The following is a 20,607-nucleotide window of genomic DNA, read 5'->3' as shown; positions in this document are numbered from 1 at the left end:
TGCTCCATCTAGGATTCTGTCAGACAGACTTGCTACTTGAGTATCTGGACTTGGATCCTTTAATCTGAAATTGCAAAATCAACTTTAGTGAATCAAACTGAAGCTCAATCAAACTGTTTAAGAAATGTTCGCTTCCAGTGTATGCATTCTCTCTTCTTAACTTCCTGGTTATGTATATTGAAGTGAAGGACACAATTTGTTTTGTAAAATGTGTCCTATTGATATCTTTTGTTTTTTATATCATCTACATTTCTGTGATGTTCCTTCCATATCTCCTCTCAAATCTCTTATTAACAAAGAAAAAAAGAGAAAAAAAGTTCAGCAATAGTAGCTAATGTAAATGATGTTTCATATCCACAGTGTTCTACACCCATAATCCACCCCTTTCCACGAGCAGGGATACCACCTCATATATTTTCTTTCAGACTAAACTTGATCAATATAATTTGTAGCATTCATTTTCTATTTTATTCTTATTGTTCTTTTCATTTATTTGTTGTCCAAGTATATATTTTTCCTCGTTTTTCTTACTTTACTTTGTGTTAGTTCAAGTATATAAGTATTCCTATATTTTGCTGTGTTCATCATATTCATCAGTTTATAGTACGGTAATTATTCGTTACATTAATGTACCATAACTTATTTAACCACTCCTCAGTTGATGGGCATCTACTTTGTTTTCAGTTCTTTGCTACTTCAGAAGTGCTACTACAAATATTTTGGGGTTTATGTTTCCTTTCTTTTTCTTACTAACTCCCCTGAGTAGATGCCTAGGAGTGAGTTCTCTGGGTCAGAGAGTATGGACATTTCAGTTACTTTGTTTTTAGTATTCCAAATTAATGCTTACAATTTCATGCCAAGTTATTTTGGCTTCTTTTTTTTTTTCCAATTCTCTCTCCAGCAAACTAAAGACTAAGATGTACTTGGCTCTCCAATCCCTAGAACAAGATCTATCCAAAATGGCTCTTATGTACTGGTAAGATTGGCTAAAGTCAAAATCACATTTTATATGCAGGACAGTAGTTCTCAGATTTTATTATCCTTTCATTCCCAAACTACAGAATTTATATGCTGTCAAAACAAACACCCTGTGCCACATGGTACCACCATGTTCCAAACACCTGATTATTCCTGCATTATAATCTCTTAGGTGTTTTAACCACCAGATAGTCATTTATATTCCTTAGCTCTCAGTTTTTGTGGTACCTTACTCTGCCAAGGTTGGCCTCCCCCATTTAGAGAAATACTGTTATAGTCTCTAAATATAATGTTGATCAGATGTAGAGTCTTACTAACATTGTATGTTAAAATAAATAATTACCTTGACTAGATAGCGAATTGGGCCTATTCTATTGACAATTATAGTTAAAAGTGTTCAAGACAGATTGAGTGTTGAAGGAACCCTTAAAGCTAACATGAATAAGGAAAACTAATGGTCATTTGTGGTAAAACTTAGACCTTTTGTCTTATAGGAAAGCTACCAATGCAAGTCCCCTAGACAAGATACTTCATGGCAGTGTTGGATATCTCACCCCAAGGAGTGGGGGTATGTCATTATGTTTTGCTTATTTTGAAAAATGGGTATCTTTAGGTAATTAACCAGTTTATCTCAGGTTTGTTATTAAAATACGCAATAGGTGAATGTTACTGATTTTTCAATTCAGTGTCCATTTATATGTTCTGGTTTTGACTAGAAAGTCTAGAGTGGTTTCTTTTGTTTCATTAAGGAAAGCATGGCCTCTAGAGCTGTTCGTATGACATAAAACATAAGTCATAAAAGATTATGAATTACTTTAGAGGGTGAATCACTGTATATTTAACTTTTTTTTCCCTGGAGGAATATGAATGACTTAATGACTTTTATAAGTAATTTCACCTGAATTATAGCTCTATTTAGACATAAACTAATTTTAATTTCTGTAGGTCACTTGATGAATTTGAAGTACTATGCCTCTCCTTATGATCTATTGGAAGATAAAACAGCAACCCCTATCATTTTGCATGAAAATAATGGTAAGTCTTGTTTTTCTATAGGGAAGTTTATAGATAAATCAGTATCATATATTTGGAGGTGGAATGGATCTTAGAGGCCATGTGGTTGAACAACCTCATTTTACAAATCAGGAAATTGAGACTTGGAGAGGTTATGTGATTTGAGGTAGGATTGGAATTCTGGTTTTCTTGACTCCACGACCAATACTCCATCAAATATTCAGTACTTCTTAAGCACTTATGCAGAAATAAGGGATTGATCATTGTGTATTATTCAGGTGAAATGGTATAGGAGTGGTAGGTGGCTTCTATTTGCTGTTTTTATTGTTAATTCTTCATTATGTACTTGACATACATTGACAAATATGAATATTCACATTTACCAAAAGCAGAAGTATGTTATATATGGAATCTTGTGTGTCTTAACCTATAAATTATTTTAAAGTATATATTAAAATTAACTCAGTAGTGCCAACACTGCATTTGCTTGTCTGTGTCCATTTCTGAACTTTTTTGCTCTAATTTACTTTTTAGAGTGTGCAGTATAATGTTTTTCTCTGAAGCCTGTCTGTGAATTATTGTAATTGGCCCTATGTTTTCTGTTTTCAGAAGTTCTGGGTAGTTTTCTTGTATTATTTCTTACATTTGTGACTTAGGTTGTCCTGGGATACCTATAATCCTTAAGTTGTCTTTATGCATCTTGCCTTTGGGATCAATATATTTTGCTTGTATGGAAATCATATTTTCTTTTAACTTTATTACTTTTTTTCTTCAGTTGTCTTTTACTTCTGTTTATTTACATTCCCAATCAGTTATTCTGTCTTTTGTCAGGAAGACTAGAATTCAAATCTAATCTGAGACACTTAGTAGCTGCAGAACCCTGGGCAAGTCACTTAAATTCTGTTTGCCTCAGTTTCCTCATCTGTTATATAGGGGTATTAATAGTATCTATTTCCCAGAATGGTGTGGATCAAGTGAGATGATAATTGTAAGGCACTTAGCATGTATAAATGCTAGTTATTAGCTATCATTGTTATTAGTATTAGTTATTATTTAGTGACACTTGATACAGTGGAGTCAAATTTTCTGTTATGCAAATTATTTTATCTGAGCAGGCCATAAATTTTGCTTTCACAATTTTGATTTCTCTTTTAATCCAGTAAGGAATGTCCTGCTTTGGTTCCACGTTATTTTGGAAATTCACAGGGTCTTCTGTTGCTGATTAATTTTTCATTGTCTTATAATATTTATTCCTAGAAGTTTGTACTTCTTAGATGATGTGAAGGCCATATTCCCTTATGTTATTAATATCTTCTCTGTTGCTTTAACATGTTTGTACTCAAGGTCTTTGGGCAGCTAGGTGGTACATTGGATAGAGCTCTGGACCTAAAGTAAGGAAGATCTGAGTTCAAATTTGGCCTCAGATATTTATTACCTGTTTAGGCAAGTCACTTAACTCTGTTTGCCTTAGTTTTCTCATCTGTAAAATGACTCAGAGAAGGAAATGGCAAACCACTTCATTATATTTGCCAGAAAATCCCCAAATGGGTCCTAAAGAGCCCTACGTGACTGATTGAAAATGCAGGGTCTTTAATTGTGTTTTTTCCTATTGAGATCTTGATTAATTTCAGTCACTTTTTCCACTTACATTTCCCTTTTATTCACTATATGTTTCCTTTACCTTTGATGATGGTTTCCTTAGGGGCTGGACCTCCAAGCCATTTTAACTTCCACTCATACTGCATAATTTTACAGGCCTCAGTCTCTGCCCCAACTCATTTCTATGTGGACACAGCTGACCACAGCTGGATGCTGGAGTCTTTTGCTCTGTCACAACACAGAGTGCTGCCTCACTGCTGACAGCCTGAGCAATCTTTCTGCCTTTTGGTTATCTACTACTGAGAAGAATTTGATGGGATAGAGTTGAGTTCTGTGTAAAGTCCTTGAGTTAGCTTGAGCGGCCCTGCTGCTGGAGTCTGATGAGTGGTAGAGAAGGAGGTGCTGAATGGGATTAGGCTCTCTGCTGTTGGTTCATTAAATTGTCATTAGGATTTTTGGTGTGCCTTAGCCCATGGAGACAACTAAAATTGCTTTATAGCTTGCAAAATGCAAATGATTCCCATTTTGGAGAGATGTAAGAGGCTGGAAGAGTAGAGAAAATGTCCAGTCTTCTATCTTTTTGGTTTTGTGACCTAGAAGTCTCTTGTTCATTTAAAAAATGTTTTTACTTTTTTTCCTTTTGTTTTGGTATCACAGTCATTATTTCTTCTCCCCTATAACTCTGTACCACCACAACCAGCTGCTTAGAATTATATAGAACAGTCAAGGAAAAAGATTCACCCATGGCCTTGTCTAAAAATGTTTTATTTTTCTTTCGTCTATCACCTCTCCCAGGAAGCAAATCACTGCATTGGTCAGAATTCTTAGGCCTGTTAAAATTGTTTTACTTTAAAGAGTTATAGTCATTGTATAAATTGTTTTCCTAGTTCTGCTCACTTTTCTCTGCATCAGTTCATAAAAGTCTGTCGAGGTTTCCCTTTTGTCATTACTTATGACACCTATTAGGGTTTAAGTTTTCTGTGGATTTCTGAGAAATGTTTTCAGGTCATATAGAATCTTGTTTTCTTTGCTGCTGGATTTACTGTTATAGTAACTTGTGTAGGAATTATGGAAAATAAGAATTCATAGCTATCCCTAATTAGTTTCCTTAGATTTTTGTATTAAACCTAGAATATAATGGTTAGTATAAATAGGTATTTCTTTCTTGTATTGTGTTTTCCTGTGTCTGGTTTTTCTTATTGAGGGTCTTGGTTGATTAGAAAAAATAGCTTTTGGTATCTCAGCGGAAAAAGGTATTACTAATAGCTAAATTTTGTAGGCAATAATGATAATTAATAAATAGTAATCATTTGCAATTACTTCTACAAATTACTTTCTTCATAGCACCGCTATGAGGCAGGTAAAAACAGGTTATAGAAAACAAGACTCTCTGTTTAAGAAATTTTAACTTCCACATGTTAATTAATTTGAGGTAGCTATAAGACCACTGTTTGAGGAGAAAGAAATTTTAAAATTCACAGAAATATATGAATCTACAAAATATCTGTAATTCTCATTCCTGGTCTGCTTTCCTCAGCATGGAGAATTCCTTGTATGAGAATTTTCTCCACCTAGGCAGCTCTGTGGCTCAGGGGATAAGTCCTATGGGCTGAAGGGCACGTTGCTCAGGGTTACTCAGCCAGGTAAGAGACAGGCAGGATCTAAACCTTTGTGACTCCAATCATGGTTTTTCCGCTTTGCCATTCTGCTGCTATTTATAAATGTGGTACAAAATAACAAATACATACATATACACACATGTCATGCACACACACATATGTAAAGTACATGTATAGGATGCAAGCAGAATTCTATATAAGATAACCAAGGGAAGGGGTGGTATCATTTTTGACTAGGAAGATTAGGAAGGCTTCCTTGAGGGAGGTAATATTTGAGTTGAGTTTTAAATTTGAGGAGAGGACATTTCAAGTCATGAGAAACAGTGAGCAAACTTTGAGCATAGTGGACACAGCAGGTATTCTTGTAGACTGAAATGTGGAGGACAAAGAGGAGAATATTCAGAACAGACTATTGCCTGACTTTGAATGGCCTTGATTGTCAAATTAAGGATTTTGAACTTTATATGATGGACGGTAGGAAAACACTGAGGAATTTTGAACGCATAAATGATGTGACCAAAACTACGCATGAGGAAAATAAATTTGGCAATTGTATAAACTAACCTGTATTAGTTTATCAACTTTTTTAATCTATGTGGAATTCTAATGCATTTTTTTTCCCTCTTTCTCCCTTTCAGTTCCTCGAACTTTGGGCATGAATGCATCAGTCACAATTGAGGGAACTCCATCTGCCATGTACAAACTCCCAATTGCACCATTGATTATGGGATCACATCCTGTTGACAACAAATGGTAAGGAAAGATTATTTCTTAGTTAGATGATCCAGCTTCTAATCTAGTGGGGAACAAATGTTAAGAAAGATGCTATTATTTTTATTTGTTTCTTTCTCTGATTTACTACATTTAAATTGATCACATGTGATTGAATACATCCATATAGTATTGCCATTCATTTCCTTTTATCCATGATAGGACAAAGGTATTGCATTAAATACTGAAATATTGAATTAAATATTGAAAGGTGTTTATTAAATAAAATTTAATCATGGTACTTCTTAAAGAAGCTGGGTATAGATAACTGTGCTTCTTCCCCTTGTCTTAACAATTGCTCTTGCTCTTCTTTGGCCACACAGCTAGTGTGTGCCTCAGACTTAACCTCCTGAGTATTTACAATCATAGGATCATAAGACCTGACAGAGGCTTTAGAGGCTCCCTTGTGTAATCCCTCAGTTTATAGAGGAAGAGAATGATGCCCAGGAAGCTTAAGTGACTTATTTAAGCTTTACCTTTTGTTACTAATTTGGGAACATGTTGTAGAAACAAATGGGGATCCCAAAGTTATGCTTCTGACCAGTGTTTCAACATGTGTTAAAAGGGGAATGAGAAAAGGAGTAGGAGTCAGGCAGCCTGGGTTCTGATCCTTACTCCGCCACTTATTCACCTTTGACAAACCACTTACCCTCTTCAGAATTCCTTTCTAGTTTCCTCTTCTGTAAAATGAGCATTAGAGTAAAGTAATTGAAATAGTGAACTTGAAAGTCATTATGTTTAAGTATGGGTTTGTGTACATGTTTGGGTCTTGCTTTTAAGTTTTTGAAGTCAACTCAGAACTTAACTTTTTTTTTCAGGACCCCTTCCTTCTCCTCAATCACTAGTGCCAACAGTGTTGACTTACCTGCCTGTTTCTTCTTGAAGTTTCCCCGGCCAATTCCAGTATCTAGAGCATTTGTCCAGAAACTACAGAGTTGTACAGGTGAGTTTTGGGTATAGAGTCATACATTTACCATAAATATGAAAGGAAATTCTTCAAATCCAGATCTGTATTGTGTGAGGTAGCTAATGCTAAGAACATCCATAAAATAGTTGTTGAATAAATGAAGCAGAATCTTGAGGGGAAGAAGCTAAATACTACAGTCTGGTCATTATTTTATGCTTTGTTTCCCTAGGAATTCCATTGTTTGATACTCAGCCTCTCTATGTGCCTCTCTATGAATTGATTACTCAGTTTGAACTATCAAAGGATCCAGATCCGGTACCTTTGAACCACAACATGCGCTTTTACGCGGTAAGTGAGTTTCAGGGAGCATTATCTAGGTCCTCAGGTTATATTTCCTTTCCTTCCACTCTGGGAGCATTGTTGAGAGTAGATAAAATATTCTTTGGAATTACTGAACCATATCCCTTTTCCCTTAATCTTTTTATATAGTAGTAGTCCCCAAAGCTTTGGGCTGAGATACTGGACCTCAATGATTTGCCAAACCAAGTGACCAAGCCACTGTTGATAATTTTAAAACATTACATAGATACCATTGTTTAAATGTCTTCAGATTGAAGCTTCTTAATAGTATTTTTATTATTGTGATCTTACAAGTTGGTGTTTAGAATTTCTTTTCTTTTGATCATTTCAAATTAATAAAGTACTTTAATTTGGAAATGTCCTTGAGTGACACAAATGAATTGTCATGATTAAAAGAGGGGAAGGTATAAAGTATAATGTGGAATTTATATTTTGAGGATTCAATACCATAATGAATTATCAGTTAAAGGTATATAATTTCTTTTTTCCTTCCTCCTAAATTAATATGGACTCTCATTTGTGTATATTGATTTAATTTCATTCTTTCCTGTAGATATAGACTTTTCAAGGTCCATTTAACAAAGTTGGAATTTGTCATATTAATTGGTTAGTGAACTTGTGGAGATTTATATTATTCTTCAAACTTTGTTGTTGCTTTTTATGCACTAGGTTTTGGGAATACTCCTTCATGGTACTTGCTCACTGCATTTGATTGTTTTTTTTGTCGCCTAGGCTCTTCCAGGCCAGCAGCACTGCTATTTCCTCAATAAGGATGCCCCTCTCCCAGATGGTCGAAGCCTCCAGGGAACTCTCATTGATAAAGTCACTTTTCAGCATCCTGGCCGTGTACCACTCATCCTCAACCTAATCAGACACCAAGTGGCCTACAACACCCTTATTGGAAGCTGTGTCAAGAGAACCATTCTGAAAGAAGGTGTTGCCTCTTTCTTCTCATGTGTTTACTGGCAGGGTCTGGAAGACTTCTTATGAAGGAATTTCTGCTTTAACAACATAGGTGACATTTCTATAAAGCTTCAAGGTTTGCAGACTACTTTACATACATTCTCTTCTCTGAGCCTCACAATAGCCCTATGAGGGAGTGAGGTGCTACTGCTGGGATTGTTATCCCCATTTTACAAATGAGGTGACTGAGAGGTTCAGATAGCTGAGGTGATTTGCCCATGGTCACAAATCTATTAAGTGTTTTAAGAAGTAGGAATGAAACCCAGGTCTGTCTGACTCCAATTCCAGTACTTTTATCTACTGGGGTTGTTCGACCTTGATTGGGGAGAGCCACTCAGTCCTCACAGTCCCAGACTCCTGACTGTGCTTCACCCCAACCATCTTTCCTTCTGATCTCTCAACCTGTTGTGGGAACAGGAATTGAATGAACACTACCGTTGCTTCTGGAAAAGGGCATGTTACGGCATTGTTCCCTGGATCCAGGCACCATCCCTGAATCCTGGTGCTTCTCAAACCAAAACACCCTTCTTCAGCATGTCCCCTCCCCTTCCCTTCTCCCTCTACATAGTGTTTACTATGTGTTAGAACATAAGCTTCTCAAGAGCATTTTGTCTTGAGCTTGGAACATAGTAAGCCCTTAGTAGATGCTTTTTCCTTCACTCCTGCATATTGTTCTGTGCTGTTTCTCTCTGAGGAGAGTGGTAGAGTTGATGTTAACAGTAATAGGCAAGATGAATGATGATCAAAATCAAGGGGAGCAAAGTAAGTGCTGACTGGATTCTGTCTCATTGGATGCTGTTCATATGGTTTTGAGGGCTAGACTTGGGAGTCAGCAAGACATAGGTTCATATCCTAAGTCAGACACTGTCTGTTCTGGATCTCAGTTTCTCATGTGTAAAATGGACCTTTCCAGCTCCAGGCTCCTATCCTGTTAGTTTTTACACTTCTGTATCAGGAGTTGCTGCTCAGAACTACATTTCCCATCCTTTGACCCTGTACTTGCCTTCTAGTTGTAGCCTTATCACCATGGTTGCATAGTCATTGGGCTGAGCCCAGTGCGTTTTTTTTGTTGTTGAAATTGTACAGCTCTTTTCTAGGCAGTGAATTGGGGGCCAGCAGAGACGATAGCATGATTTCTGGCTGCCTTTGAATTCTTTCCCTAATCTCTGTATGTTTCCACTTCTACTATTTATGTCTGAGTAAGATTTGGTTCAGTGAGAGTAAGTAGGCAAGAAGAGTGGAGGTGATAAAAACTTTAGGGCTTATATTCAGAGGAACAAGAATTATATTCAAATGTAAAATATATTTGTGAATAGCCCATTCACTTTTTAGAGTGCTGAGGTTTATCTGGTACTTTCTAGCACTCCCCTGAGGTAGGCGGTGCAATTAAGCTTCAGTAACTTGATTAGAGTTTGTGAATTAAGAGTTCATATATAGAGAGAGAATTCAAACCAAGGTTCTCTTGGTTCCTTCTTTTCGTCCACACTGCTGTTCCTAAGTAATTGTAGTTACAGAACATCTTAGGTTTGACTGGCCTGTTTAATGTTCTTGAATATTGCCATTTGGGAAATCCCAGGAGAGATTCCTGGTCCCACTTAAAATGTTTGAGATAGCAGATCTACTCAGAATTTTTATAGATTTAGATATTATTATATTATGTTATATATTTCTTGTATAGAAATGTGTCCTTCATGTAGAATACTTTTTGCCTCTGAAATGTTGAAAAACTCAGTTGGGGCTTGGCATATTGAGTGAATATATGTAAGAATTGTGAGGTTCAGAGGCGTATAGACAAGGATATACCTCTTTCAGGCTCGACATTCTTGCTTACTAAGCCATGGGCTGGCCTGCTGACAGCTGCATACTCTGTTAGAAATGCAGTGTTTCTGGGCAACGAGTCTGGATCTAAACTCCCACCAAACGGAATGAAAAACTTCCCTCAGCAGCTTTTGTTTCCATTGCTCACTTCCAGCCCAGAGTATTCAAAACTGCTAACATTTTCCAGTCTTTAGAGGATTAACTGTATCTTTATATTGGAAAGATGTACATTTTGATGTATATCTTTTGAGAAAATATTCAGTGCATGGTTACCAGAGCTAATTGCAGCCAGCCTGTAGTCTATTTCTTTTCTGTATGCTAACTTCTATAGATGGCATGACAAGCTATGTGTATAGAGCTTAAAGACTGGGCCTCCAGAGAATGCATCTCTGTGATTTCAGAGTCTACAGTTTATTTCAAGTCTTTGTTTTTTCTGACTGCTTTATGGGCCTTTCTCCTTTCAGATTCTCCTGGGATCCTTCAATTTGAGGTTTGTCCTCTTTCTGATACCTGTTTCAGCGTGTCCTTTCAGCATCCTGTGAATGACTCCTTGGTGTGTGGTGAGTTGTGTTGTGTGTCCATTATCAGGGGGAGGTGTTCATAGAGATTTAAGAAATATATTTAATTAAAGTTAAAAGTCAAATCTTTTCCAAATAGCCCTTGTGTTTGTTTTTCAGTGGTAATGGATGTACAGGATTCAACCCATGTCAGTTGTAAACTCTACAAAGGATTGTCGGATGCTCTCATCTGCACAGATGACTTCATTGCCAAAGTTGTTCAGAGGTAAAGCTGTTCCTTTTGCAAAACTATTAATGGAATTTGGCTGGAGGCATGTTGCCTTATTTATTCTTTAAGTATGTATTAGCACTAAGGTGAAATTTATGAGGGAAGTAGAAATTCACTGCTTTGAATTCACCATCTGTTTGTGCTTTCTCTTTCAAAAGTGACAGTTTAAATTGGTGCTATAAGGCCATTATTAACAAAAGTTGAGATCTTCTAGCTGGTTTGGTATTAGTGCATTTTGGAGAGGGAAAAGAATGTTTCTTCTAAAAATACCTATGGCAAAAGAAATATGCTGCCCTCTATTTAGGTCTACCTTAATGCCTGTACCTATTGGGAAAGATCTCTGTGAAACAGATGTAATTGTCAAAAAGCAGTTTGGGAGAGGGTATTTAAGCTAACCAGCCTTGCGCTAAGCCAGAAAGTTTGGCTTGCAGTTTATTAGCCTTTCTAATGGAAATCATTTTCAAACACACCTGTTGGGGTTTTTTAAAAAATAATTTTCCTTAAAAATGTTATTTCTTAATTACTTTGAAATGAGCAAAATTTGATACCAACAGTAGTATATTTCATGTGGTGGTACCTTTCAAGAAAGAAATTTACCATAGTTTTCAGTTCCTGCCTTTTTTTCATTTCTGTATAAAAGTAAGAATTTGGGACTCTTTTTTTTGATGTGTATGCACAAGTTTAAGTGTATTTAGGGTCAACCATCATTGGAATGAGTAACTCATTCAAAGCTTTGGCCTTTGATAGAGATACTTTTCTTTTTCAGCCTGTTCACTATATATGAAAACCAAAATCAACAGGTTTGGGTCAGCCATCATTGGAACATCATTCAAAGCTTTGGTCTTTGATAGAGATAATTCTCTTTTTCAACCTGTTCACTGTTATGAAAACCAAAATCAGACAGGCTTAAATGAGATGTCTAAATATCACATGTTAAACCATCAAAACCTGTTTCCTTGAATGAAAATGTAACATTAGTCCTAGTCAGGGGCCATTGCAATATTAACTTGTCTTTGTTCTGTCTTACAGATGTATGTCCATTCCTGTGACGATGAGGGCTATTCGGAGGAAAGCTGAAACCATTCAGGCCGACACACCAGCCCTGTCGCTCATTGCAGAAACAGTTGAAGACATGGTGAAAAAGAACCTGCCCCCGGCTAGCAGCCCAGGGTATGGCATGACCACAGGCAGCAACCCAATGAGTGGTACCACTACACCAACCAACACCTTTCCGGGGGGTCCCATTACCACCTTGTTTAATATGAGCATGAACATGAAAGAGCGGCATGAGTCGGTGGGCCATGGGGAGGACTTCAGCAAGGTGTCTCAGAACCCAATTCTTACCAGTTTGTTGCAAATCACAGGGAACGTGGGGTCTACCATTGGCTCGAGTCCGACCCCTCCTCATCACACGCCGCCGCCTGTCTCCTCGCCAGCCAGCAACACCAAGAACCACCCGATGCTCATGAACCTTCTTAAAGATAATCCTGCCCAGGATTTCTCAACCCTTTATGGAAGCAGTCCATTAGAGAGGCAGAACTCCTCTTCTGGCTCACCTCGAATGGAAATGGGCTCAGGGGCCAATAAGACGAAAAAGAAGAAGTCGTCAAGAGTACTGCCTGAAAAGCCCAAGCACCAGACCGAAGATGACTTTCAGAGAGAGCTGTTTTCAATGGATGTTGACTCACAGAATCCCATCTTTGATGTTAACATGACTGCTGACACGCTGGACACTCCACACATCACTCCAGCACCTAGCCAGTGTAGCACTCCTCCCACAACTTACCCACAGCCAATACCTCACCCCCAGCCCAGTATTCAGAGAATGGTCCGCCTGTCTAGTTCAGACAGCATTGGTGCTGATGTGACTGACATTCTCTCAGACATTGCAGAAGAGGCCTCTAAACTCCCCAGCACCAGTGATGACTGTCCACCTATTGATACTCCTGTTAGAGACTCTTCAAGCTCTGCACATTCCCAGAGTGCCCTCTTTGATCCTGATGTTTTCCAAAACAACAATAATGAGAACCCATATACTGATCCCGCTGACCTGATTGCGGATGCTACTGGAAGCCCCAACAGTGACTCTCCTACTAATCATTTTTTTCCTGATGGAGTAGATTTCAATCCTGACTTGCTGAATAGCCAAAGCCAAAGTGGTTTTGGGGAAGAGTATTTTGATGAAAGCAGCCAGAGTGGTGATAATGATGACTTCAAAGGATTTGCTTCCCAGGCACTAAATACTTTGGGAATGCCAGTACTTGCGGGTGATAGTGGAGAAAATAAGTTTAAAGGCAATAGCCAAGCTGACACAGTAGACTTCAGTATTATTGCAGTGGCCAGTAAGGCACTGGGGCCTGCTGACATAATGGAGCACCACAGTGGAAGCCAGAGCCCTTTACTGAGTACAGGAGACTTGGGGAAGGATAAGACTCAAAAACGGGTAAAGGATGGCAATGGCACTGGGAATAGCAGTCTTTCAGGGTCAGCATTAGACAGTAAACCAGGAAAACGTAGCCGGACCCCTTCCAGTGATGGCAAAAGCAAAGACAAGCCTCCAAAGCGGAAAAAAGCTGACACAGATGGGAAGTCTCCCTCTCATAGTTCTTCTAACAGGCCTTTTACTCCACCTGCCAGCACAGGTGGGTCCAAGTCACCTGGAAGTTCAGGAAGATCGCAGACTCCTCCAGGTGTTGCCACACCACCCATTCCTAAAATCACCATTCAGATTCCCAAGGGGACCGTAATGGTGGCCAAGCCCTCTTCACATAGTCAGTACACCAGCAGTGGATCTGTGTCTTCCTCAGGAAGTAAGAGCCACCATGGCCATTCTTCTTCCTCATCTTCCTCTTCCACTTCTGCTTCAGGAAAAATGAAAAGCAGTAAATCAGAAGGTTCTTCAGGTTCCAAGATGAGTAGCAGTATGTATTCCAGCCAAGGATGTTCTGGGTCTAGCCAGTCAAAAAGTTCATCCCAGTCTGTAGGGAAACCAGGTTCTTCTCCCATTACCAAGCATGGGCTTAGTAGTAGCTCTGGGAGTAACAAGGTGAAACCTCAAGGAAAGCCATCATCACTTATGAACCCCTCTTTGAGTAAACCAAACATCTCCCCTTCCCATTCAAGGCCATCTGGAAGCTCTGACAAACTTGCTTCTCCAATGAAACCTGTACCTGGAACTCCCCCATCCTCTAAAGCCAAGTCTCCTATCAGTTCAGGTTCTGGTGGCTCTCATATGTCTGGGACTAGTTCAGGCTCTGGCATGAAGTCTTCAGGGTTGGGCTCCTCAGGCTCATTGTCTCAAAAAACACCCCCATCATCTAATTCTTGCACAACCTCTTCCTCTTCCTTTTCTAGTGGTTCCTCCATGTCTTCATCTCAGAACCAGCATGGGAGCTCCAAAGGGAAATCTCCCAGTAGAAATAAGAAGCCATCTTTGACAGCTGTCATAGATAAACTGAAGCATGGGGTTGTCACTAGTGGCCCTGGAGGTGAAGACCCAATGGAGGGTCAGATGGGAGTGAGTGCCAATTCTTCTAGCCATCCTATGTCCTCCAAACACATTATGTCGGGAGGAGAATTCCAAGGAAAGCGAGAAAAGAGTGATAAAGACAAATCAAAGGTCTCTGTCTCTGGGAGTTCAGTGGACTCTTCTAAGAAGACTTCAGAATCCAAAAATGTGGGGAGCACAGGTGTGGCCAAGATTATCATCAGCAAGCATGATGGGGGATCCCCCAGCATTAAAGCCAAAGTGACTTTGCAGAAACCTGGGGAAGGTAGTGGGGAAGGGCTCAGGCCTCAGATGGCCTCCTCCAAAAACTATGGCTCTCCTCTGATCAGTGGCTCCACTCCAAAGCATGAACGTGGTTCTCCTAGCCACAGTAAGTCACCAGCATATACCCCTCAGAACCTTGATAGTGAGAGTGAATCAGGCTCCTCAATAGCAGAAAAGTCCTATCAGAACAGCCCCAGTTCAGATGATGGCATCCGCCCACTTCCAGAGTATAGCACAGAGAAACATAAGAAGCACAAAAAGGAAAAGAAGAAAGTGAAGGATAAGGATCGGGACAGAGAACGGGACCGGGACAAAGACCGAGACAAGAAGAAATCTCATAGTATCAAGCCAGAGAGCTGGTCTAAATCACCTATTTCTTCAGACCAGTCCATGTCCATGACAAGCAATACCATCTTACAAGATAGGCCCTCAAGGCTCAGCCCTGACTTCATGATGGGGGAGGAAGAGGATGATCTTATGGATGTGGCTCTCATTGGCAATTAAAACCTTGTTTTCTAAAAGAAAAAGAAAAAAAATGCACCAATTAAAAGCTCCATCTAAAGAGAATTGTAGAAAATCATCCTAAGGGATTAAACCACAGGGGTCTGCTTTGCCCCAAATAATCTTGGGTGACATGGTTTTGACTGTACTTGGCAACATTAGACCTAGAGACCCTAGTATTGATCTCTGACTATGGGGTTTGTTTCTAGGCAGCCAAGAATTCTGTGTTCCTTTGCCAGAGAAAGTAGAAATTGCAGACTTGCTTTGGGTGGGGGGAAGGGATGTGGGAAGGGAAAGGGTGGGAAATAGTTATGCTGAAAATTTTCATATATATTTTTTTCTCCCTTTATCCATTTTTAGGCCATGTTTTAAACTGTCATTTTAGTGCATGTGTTGGAAAGACTGGGAAGGAAATGAAAAAGCAATACATTCCTTGATGCATTTGCATGAAGGCTGTTCACCCTTGTTCACTCGTCCATTTGAGGCAGGCGCAAATGAAGGATCTCAGTTGTTTTTAGACACTAAATAATGCAGGGCGTCTGTTTATGAGGAAGTAGTCTTGGGGACGGGAAGGTGATTTTAGCTATTTATTTGTCAATATTTTAATTCCTTGTTTTTATGCAGTGTTTCTCTTCTAGTTCTATGGGGTGTAGAGTTCAAAGAAATTGAAAAGAAAAGAGCAAGGCCTGATAGTACAAAGTATGGACCCAGAGTTGTCACTGCAGCATTGGGTCTAATCAGTCTGATTAAAGCCCATTTTTGAAGTCAGTTTAACAAAAAAACCAGAATGCTTTGAATTCTATACAAGAATTAATTTCATACAGTTTTTCATAGGGCTTATTGACACCCTAAAAATTGTTAGGGGGTACTTTCCTCCTCCTGGGGAGGGTAGGTGTTGATTTTAATTTCTTTTTTTCCTTTAAAAAAAAAAACCCAGAAAACCTGGGATGGCTTTCAGGATGTTAACATGTTTTTAAATACAACAGAATTGTGGTTTAATATCACAGCTCCCTAGTTTAATAACATTTAAATCACATCAGGGCTAACACTTCTTCTGTCTTTAAATGTGCCAAAAGCCCTCATTCCAATATTTTGCCTGCAGGAGAAGTGATTGCCTTTCCTGAAAGCTGAGTTCCCTATCTCCCTTCATCTGAAGGAATGGGGGCTTAGATCTCTGGTCACTCCACTGTGTGCTCCCTAAATGAGAGAAGTTATGAATTTGCATCCATAGTTTCTCTTGAATCAATTTCAAGCTCACTAAAGAAGTGAGGTGCCTGGAATGATAGGTGGGCATGGAGATATATCATAGCTACTATGTAGCTACATAATTGGACCTTTTGGAGAAACAGGTCTTCATCTGACTTCTTAGGGAATACAATAATAGTCATTATAGAAAGAAAGAAATCCAGGAAAACAGTCCAGGTGCAGCACAAGCTCTCATATTTGGAGGGTCCTCTTGAAAAAAAAATTTGCGGCCTTACTTTGATTCTGACACCTGCACTGTGCCATCCTTGATCCTGATCTGCATCAATAGGATGGGGCCTTCTATCCAGTACAGCTCTTCTGGGCTTTAAAAAAAAAAATTGCGCCAGGTTGTGCACTGTTTTTAGTGTCAGAGTTGAGTGACCTTGACAAATGAGAAAGTTTTTTTTCCAGCTCTGTTTCTGCAGGTTGGAAAGTCAGCTTTGGCTTTTTCTCCGGGACTGTCTTGAGTTCTTCCAGTGTTCTCCCTTGTTGGGTCATCCATAGGCCAGGACTGACTTTTCACCAACCCTGCCACCTTTGTGTCCCTAGGTAATAAATAGGAAGTAGGAAATGTTGCTAAGTAGAGCAAGGACAGTTATCTTTTGCCACATCAGAATCAAGTGACTTGGGTGACACTAAAGAGGACATGGGCAAGGTGATACCAGAGAGCTTTATCTCGAGATGCTGATACAGTGGCAGCCTCTCAGACATAAAAGCAGGTAGAACTTTTCACAGGTTGTCATCTGGTTTCTATCCTCTTCCATTGACTTCTGCAGCAAAATAAGTTTTAAGTTTTCTTTTTTGTGGGCAAAATTTTAAAAAGGGACATTAGGTAATATTGGAATACCAGGGGTTAAACTTTCCCAAATGGTTATTACACAAACCAAAACAATTAAACTGGGAAGCTTTTTCTCTCTTTCTCTCCAACCCAGATCAAAGAATCCTGAGTTAGGATGTAGATGAAGGATAAGCCCCAGCATTTTCTGGATGAGCACGTCCCACACATTGACCCAGCATCTGAACTTGCTTAACAGGAACCTGGGGTTAACCTGCTGCACCCTGCATGACAACCAGGGAGCACTGCATTTCTTCATGGGGTGGAGGAGAAGAGTTGAAATAAACCAAGCCTGGAACTCCTCCCTCCTCTTTCAAACAGCAAGGAAATTAAGCCTACATGTACTGTACTTTTCTTCAGCTGGTGTCTTGTGTATATTTAGTTTGACCTGATTCCCTATATTCCCCTCTCTATTCCCCTCTCCCCCAGAAGCAGAAAGCAATCTTCAATTATCAGATTAGATTTTATTTTGTCTTTTGGTTTTCTTGTTAGGAATGGTTAGTTAAAATAATAAGCTGCTCCAATGCACATGAGGATTTCAAATTATTCCTCCCCCCCCCCCCAAAAAAAAAATGTTTTTAAAGCAAAGTATTTGAGAGGGAAATGTGAAGCAGGGTATTACTTGCCAAAACAAAGATTGAAGATGTTGGTTTTATACTGATAGGATTCTCTTTCCTTGGGTCCAGGTCAGAAAATGCAATACAGCAGTATCATGAACTCCAGTTAGAACAGACTTTTTCAGGGAGCCCATGAGTTTATGCAGTATCCATGATTAAGTCACTTCTTGCAGATGCCACAGTAAAGGAGATACTTGTTCATAGTGCAAGGGTGAATGAATATTCTCTTTGGTGGGGAGGGGCTGTTATTTTGTCTTTATTTTTACCTTGGGGTTGGAGTCTTATCTTTTAGGGGGTTTAACATCAAAAGCAAGGATGGAAATTATACTAAACTGTAGGAACTGCCTTGTACAGTTCTTGAGTTCAGAAATGTGCATCAGGAGCAGGGGTGGGTCTTTTCTAAATCGTCATAGAAAGAATGTTTTCCAATTTGACTTTTATTTGTGCAATTCTGTAAATACTTTGGGATTTTCCTTTTTTTTTGAAAGTAGACTAAATGTTTTGTGTGTTTGTTTTTTTCCAAAACATTGCAAAAGAACCTGTTTATTTACTTGCAAATAAATTCCTTTGATAAGAAGCAATCTTGTCCCAAGTGTGATAGTTTTGCTCCTGAAATCTTACTTTCTCCCAAACTAAATGTAACTCCATATTTTTCCAAATCAACTATTCCTTTTTATTCATTCATTCCACAGAAAATTGTCTTTAAAATAAAACTTTTTTAAAAGCCATGGAAGACTCCCTGAAGAGATATCAGTGTTATTGAATCAATGGTGGCTTTGGCGTGGGTGAATCAGCATAAGCTGGAAAATAGGTGAAGAGATTATGTATTTCTTTTATCTTAAACTCCTTCAAGGGAAATGAATAACCCTTTAATTATATTTAATCACACTGTCTGTGGTTAGGCAGTAAAATCCTTTTCAATGGTTCATTTAAGTCTACAGGAATACGGCTATGGAGGCACAACATTTGAAGGAGACAAACACAAGACCAATGGGTGTTAACAAATAACTAAAATATGTGCGAAGAGCATTGATGTATGGGTTTTCATTCTAGAATCAGCCTGTGGTCATGATCATATTACAATAATAATATGGAAAAATGAAATACACAGACTTTTATAAGGACGTGAATGAGTCATGGCTACTTACAACTCATGTTTGATGATGCCATACATCAGGAAGTGAGAATTTTATGAAAAACTGACACAGTTTGATAGAGCAATACTATTTTGTCTTAAAGTTATGGGTATAGGACCCTGTTGCTGGGACCTTAAAGTCCAACTCTACCACAGACAAGGCTATGTTAATTGGCCAAGTGATTTTTATTTGTGAAGATGATAATTAACTAGAGAAAACTCCACAATTGTCCTTATGTTCTACTTTACTCAATTTTAAACATCAGACAATGTACAAATGCTTATTAAAGGGGTGTGAGAAACTAGTTCGATTCCTTTAACTTTTTTTGAACACATATATTCAAGGTAGATAGTACTGCTGTACACTAGGTCCCAGCTCCAATGTTCTAGCTGGTGTTACACTGGGAAAGTGGAAATTCATTGCGAACATCTGTACGAGTATTAACATCTTAACAAAGATTTAAAGGAGAGGGAGTAAGAACCCTTATTTAAAAAATTTCTGCCATCAGGTCAATGACTACATCATTTGACCTGTGAACCTGTTTCCTTATCTGTAGGATGGAACTATTTGACAAACGTTTAAAGTTCCTAAATGATGCTAAGACAAAACAAAAACAAAAGATGCCTGCTCACAAGGACCGAATATTCCAATAGGGGCATGTAACATTTAAAACAGAAATCCCTAGCGATAGATCACTGATTTCATTGATGTAGGGAACTTTTGGATGAGGAAATTCCTATGAAATCTGGTAGACACCTTCGCTGTAATTCAATTTTAGCATTTCGGAGCAGAGAGATTACTTCACTTGCTGAGGACTAAAGGTTTTACTACCTTCTCCAGGGCTGCCTGTCTTATATTTAAACAGTAAAACACAAAATTTGAGGAGGGGGACAGATTATAAAAGATTTCCAGAGGGCAGTACTTAAGTTGAGCCTTGAAAGGTGTCGATAAGGAGGAAATGTAATTCCAGGTATAGAGGCTTAGAGAAAGTCTATTCAGAGGCATATATATGGTGGGAGATAGAATACTGAATTCGGGGACCAGCAAATAGGCCAACTTGGTCGGAACATAGCAAGCATTAAGTAAAGTAATATTTATGAAGATTTTGGCAATTGTGTCGAAGATGAATTGGACAGAGGATGGGAAACAGGCAGTAGTTTTATTTTTTTTTATTACTTGTACTATCTACTCTACAGAGTTATTGTGAGATCATCACTTTGTAACTTGTAAAGCATCATAGAAATAATTATTGCCCAGAATACTCGTTCAGATGGTTTCCTAATCAGTGAAATGCCTTCCTACTCCGGGGTTGGGCATCATCTTCCTAAGTCATAGTCCTCTTCGAGAACGAAGGACCAACCACATACACACAGCCAAGACGTCAGAAATAGTAGGAGCAATGATACAAATATTATTACAAGTAAAGACTTTTACTTTAATAAAACCTTTCAAATGAAAAGGCGGGAGATTCACTCTGATCAAGCTGAGTCTAAAAATGTTCCTATCTCCTGGTCCCTCCACGCTTGTTTCTCCCGCTAAAATGTCGTCACGAGCAGGGTTTCACCAATCTGCATCTTGATTGGAGGACGAACAGACCTAGTAGGCCATTGGGTGAGGGAAGCGGGACGAAGGCCGAAGGGGCGGGGCCAAGGCGGACCAGCCCCGCTCCTCCCAGTCTCACCTCCC

General features: G+C 38.9%; 1 protein-coding gene across 2 annotated transcripts in view; it reads left to right on the top strand.

Moving 5' to 3' along the window:
* MED1 (mediator complex subunit 1) overlaps window positions 1-18,366 on the top strand; it is a 35,012-nt gene extending 16,646 nt beyond the window's left edge. For both annotated transcript variants that reach the window (XM_072646280.1, XM_072646281.1), the window contains 10 exons: window positions 902-976; window positions 1,473-1,546; window positions 1,924-2,013; window positions 5,849-5,963; window positions 6,800-6,924; window positions 7,118-7,236; window positions 7,981-8,182; window positions 10,494-10,589; window positions 10,707-10,812; window positions 11,845-18,366. In XM_072646280.1, the coding sequence (XP_072502381.1) occupies window positions 902-976; window positions 1,473-1,546; window positions 1,924-2,013; window positions 5,849-5,963; window positions 6,800-6,924; window positions 7,118-7,236; window positions 7,981-8,182; window positions 10,494-10,589; window positions 10,707-10,812; window positions 11,845-15,091 (4,249 nt within the window). In that variant the 3' untranslated portion in view covers window positions 15,092-18,366. The remainder of the gene's footprint in view (window positions 1-901; window positions 977-1,472; window positions 1,547-1,923; window positions 2,014-5,848; window positions 5,964-6,799; window positions 6,925-7,117; window positions 7,237-7,980; window positions 8,183-10,493; window positions 10,590-10,706; window positions 10,813-11,844) is intronic.
* Window positions 18,367-20,607: the final 2,241 nt, after the last annotated feature.

Source organism: Notamacropus eugenii, chromosome 2 (assembly GCF_028372415.1).
Source record: "Notamacropus eugenii isolate mMacEug1 chromosome 2, mMacEug1.pri_v2, whole genome shotgun sequence".
NCBI classification, from domain to species: domain Eukaryota; kingdom Metazoa; phylum Chordata; class Mammalia; order Diprotodontia; family Macropodidae; genus Notamacropus; species Notamacropus eugenii.
This window is presented reverse-complemented; position numbering and strand designations above follow the sequence as displayed.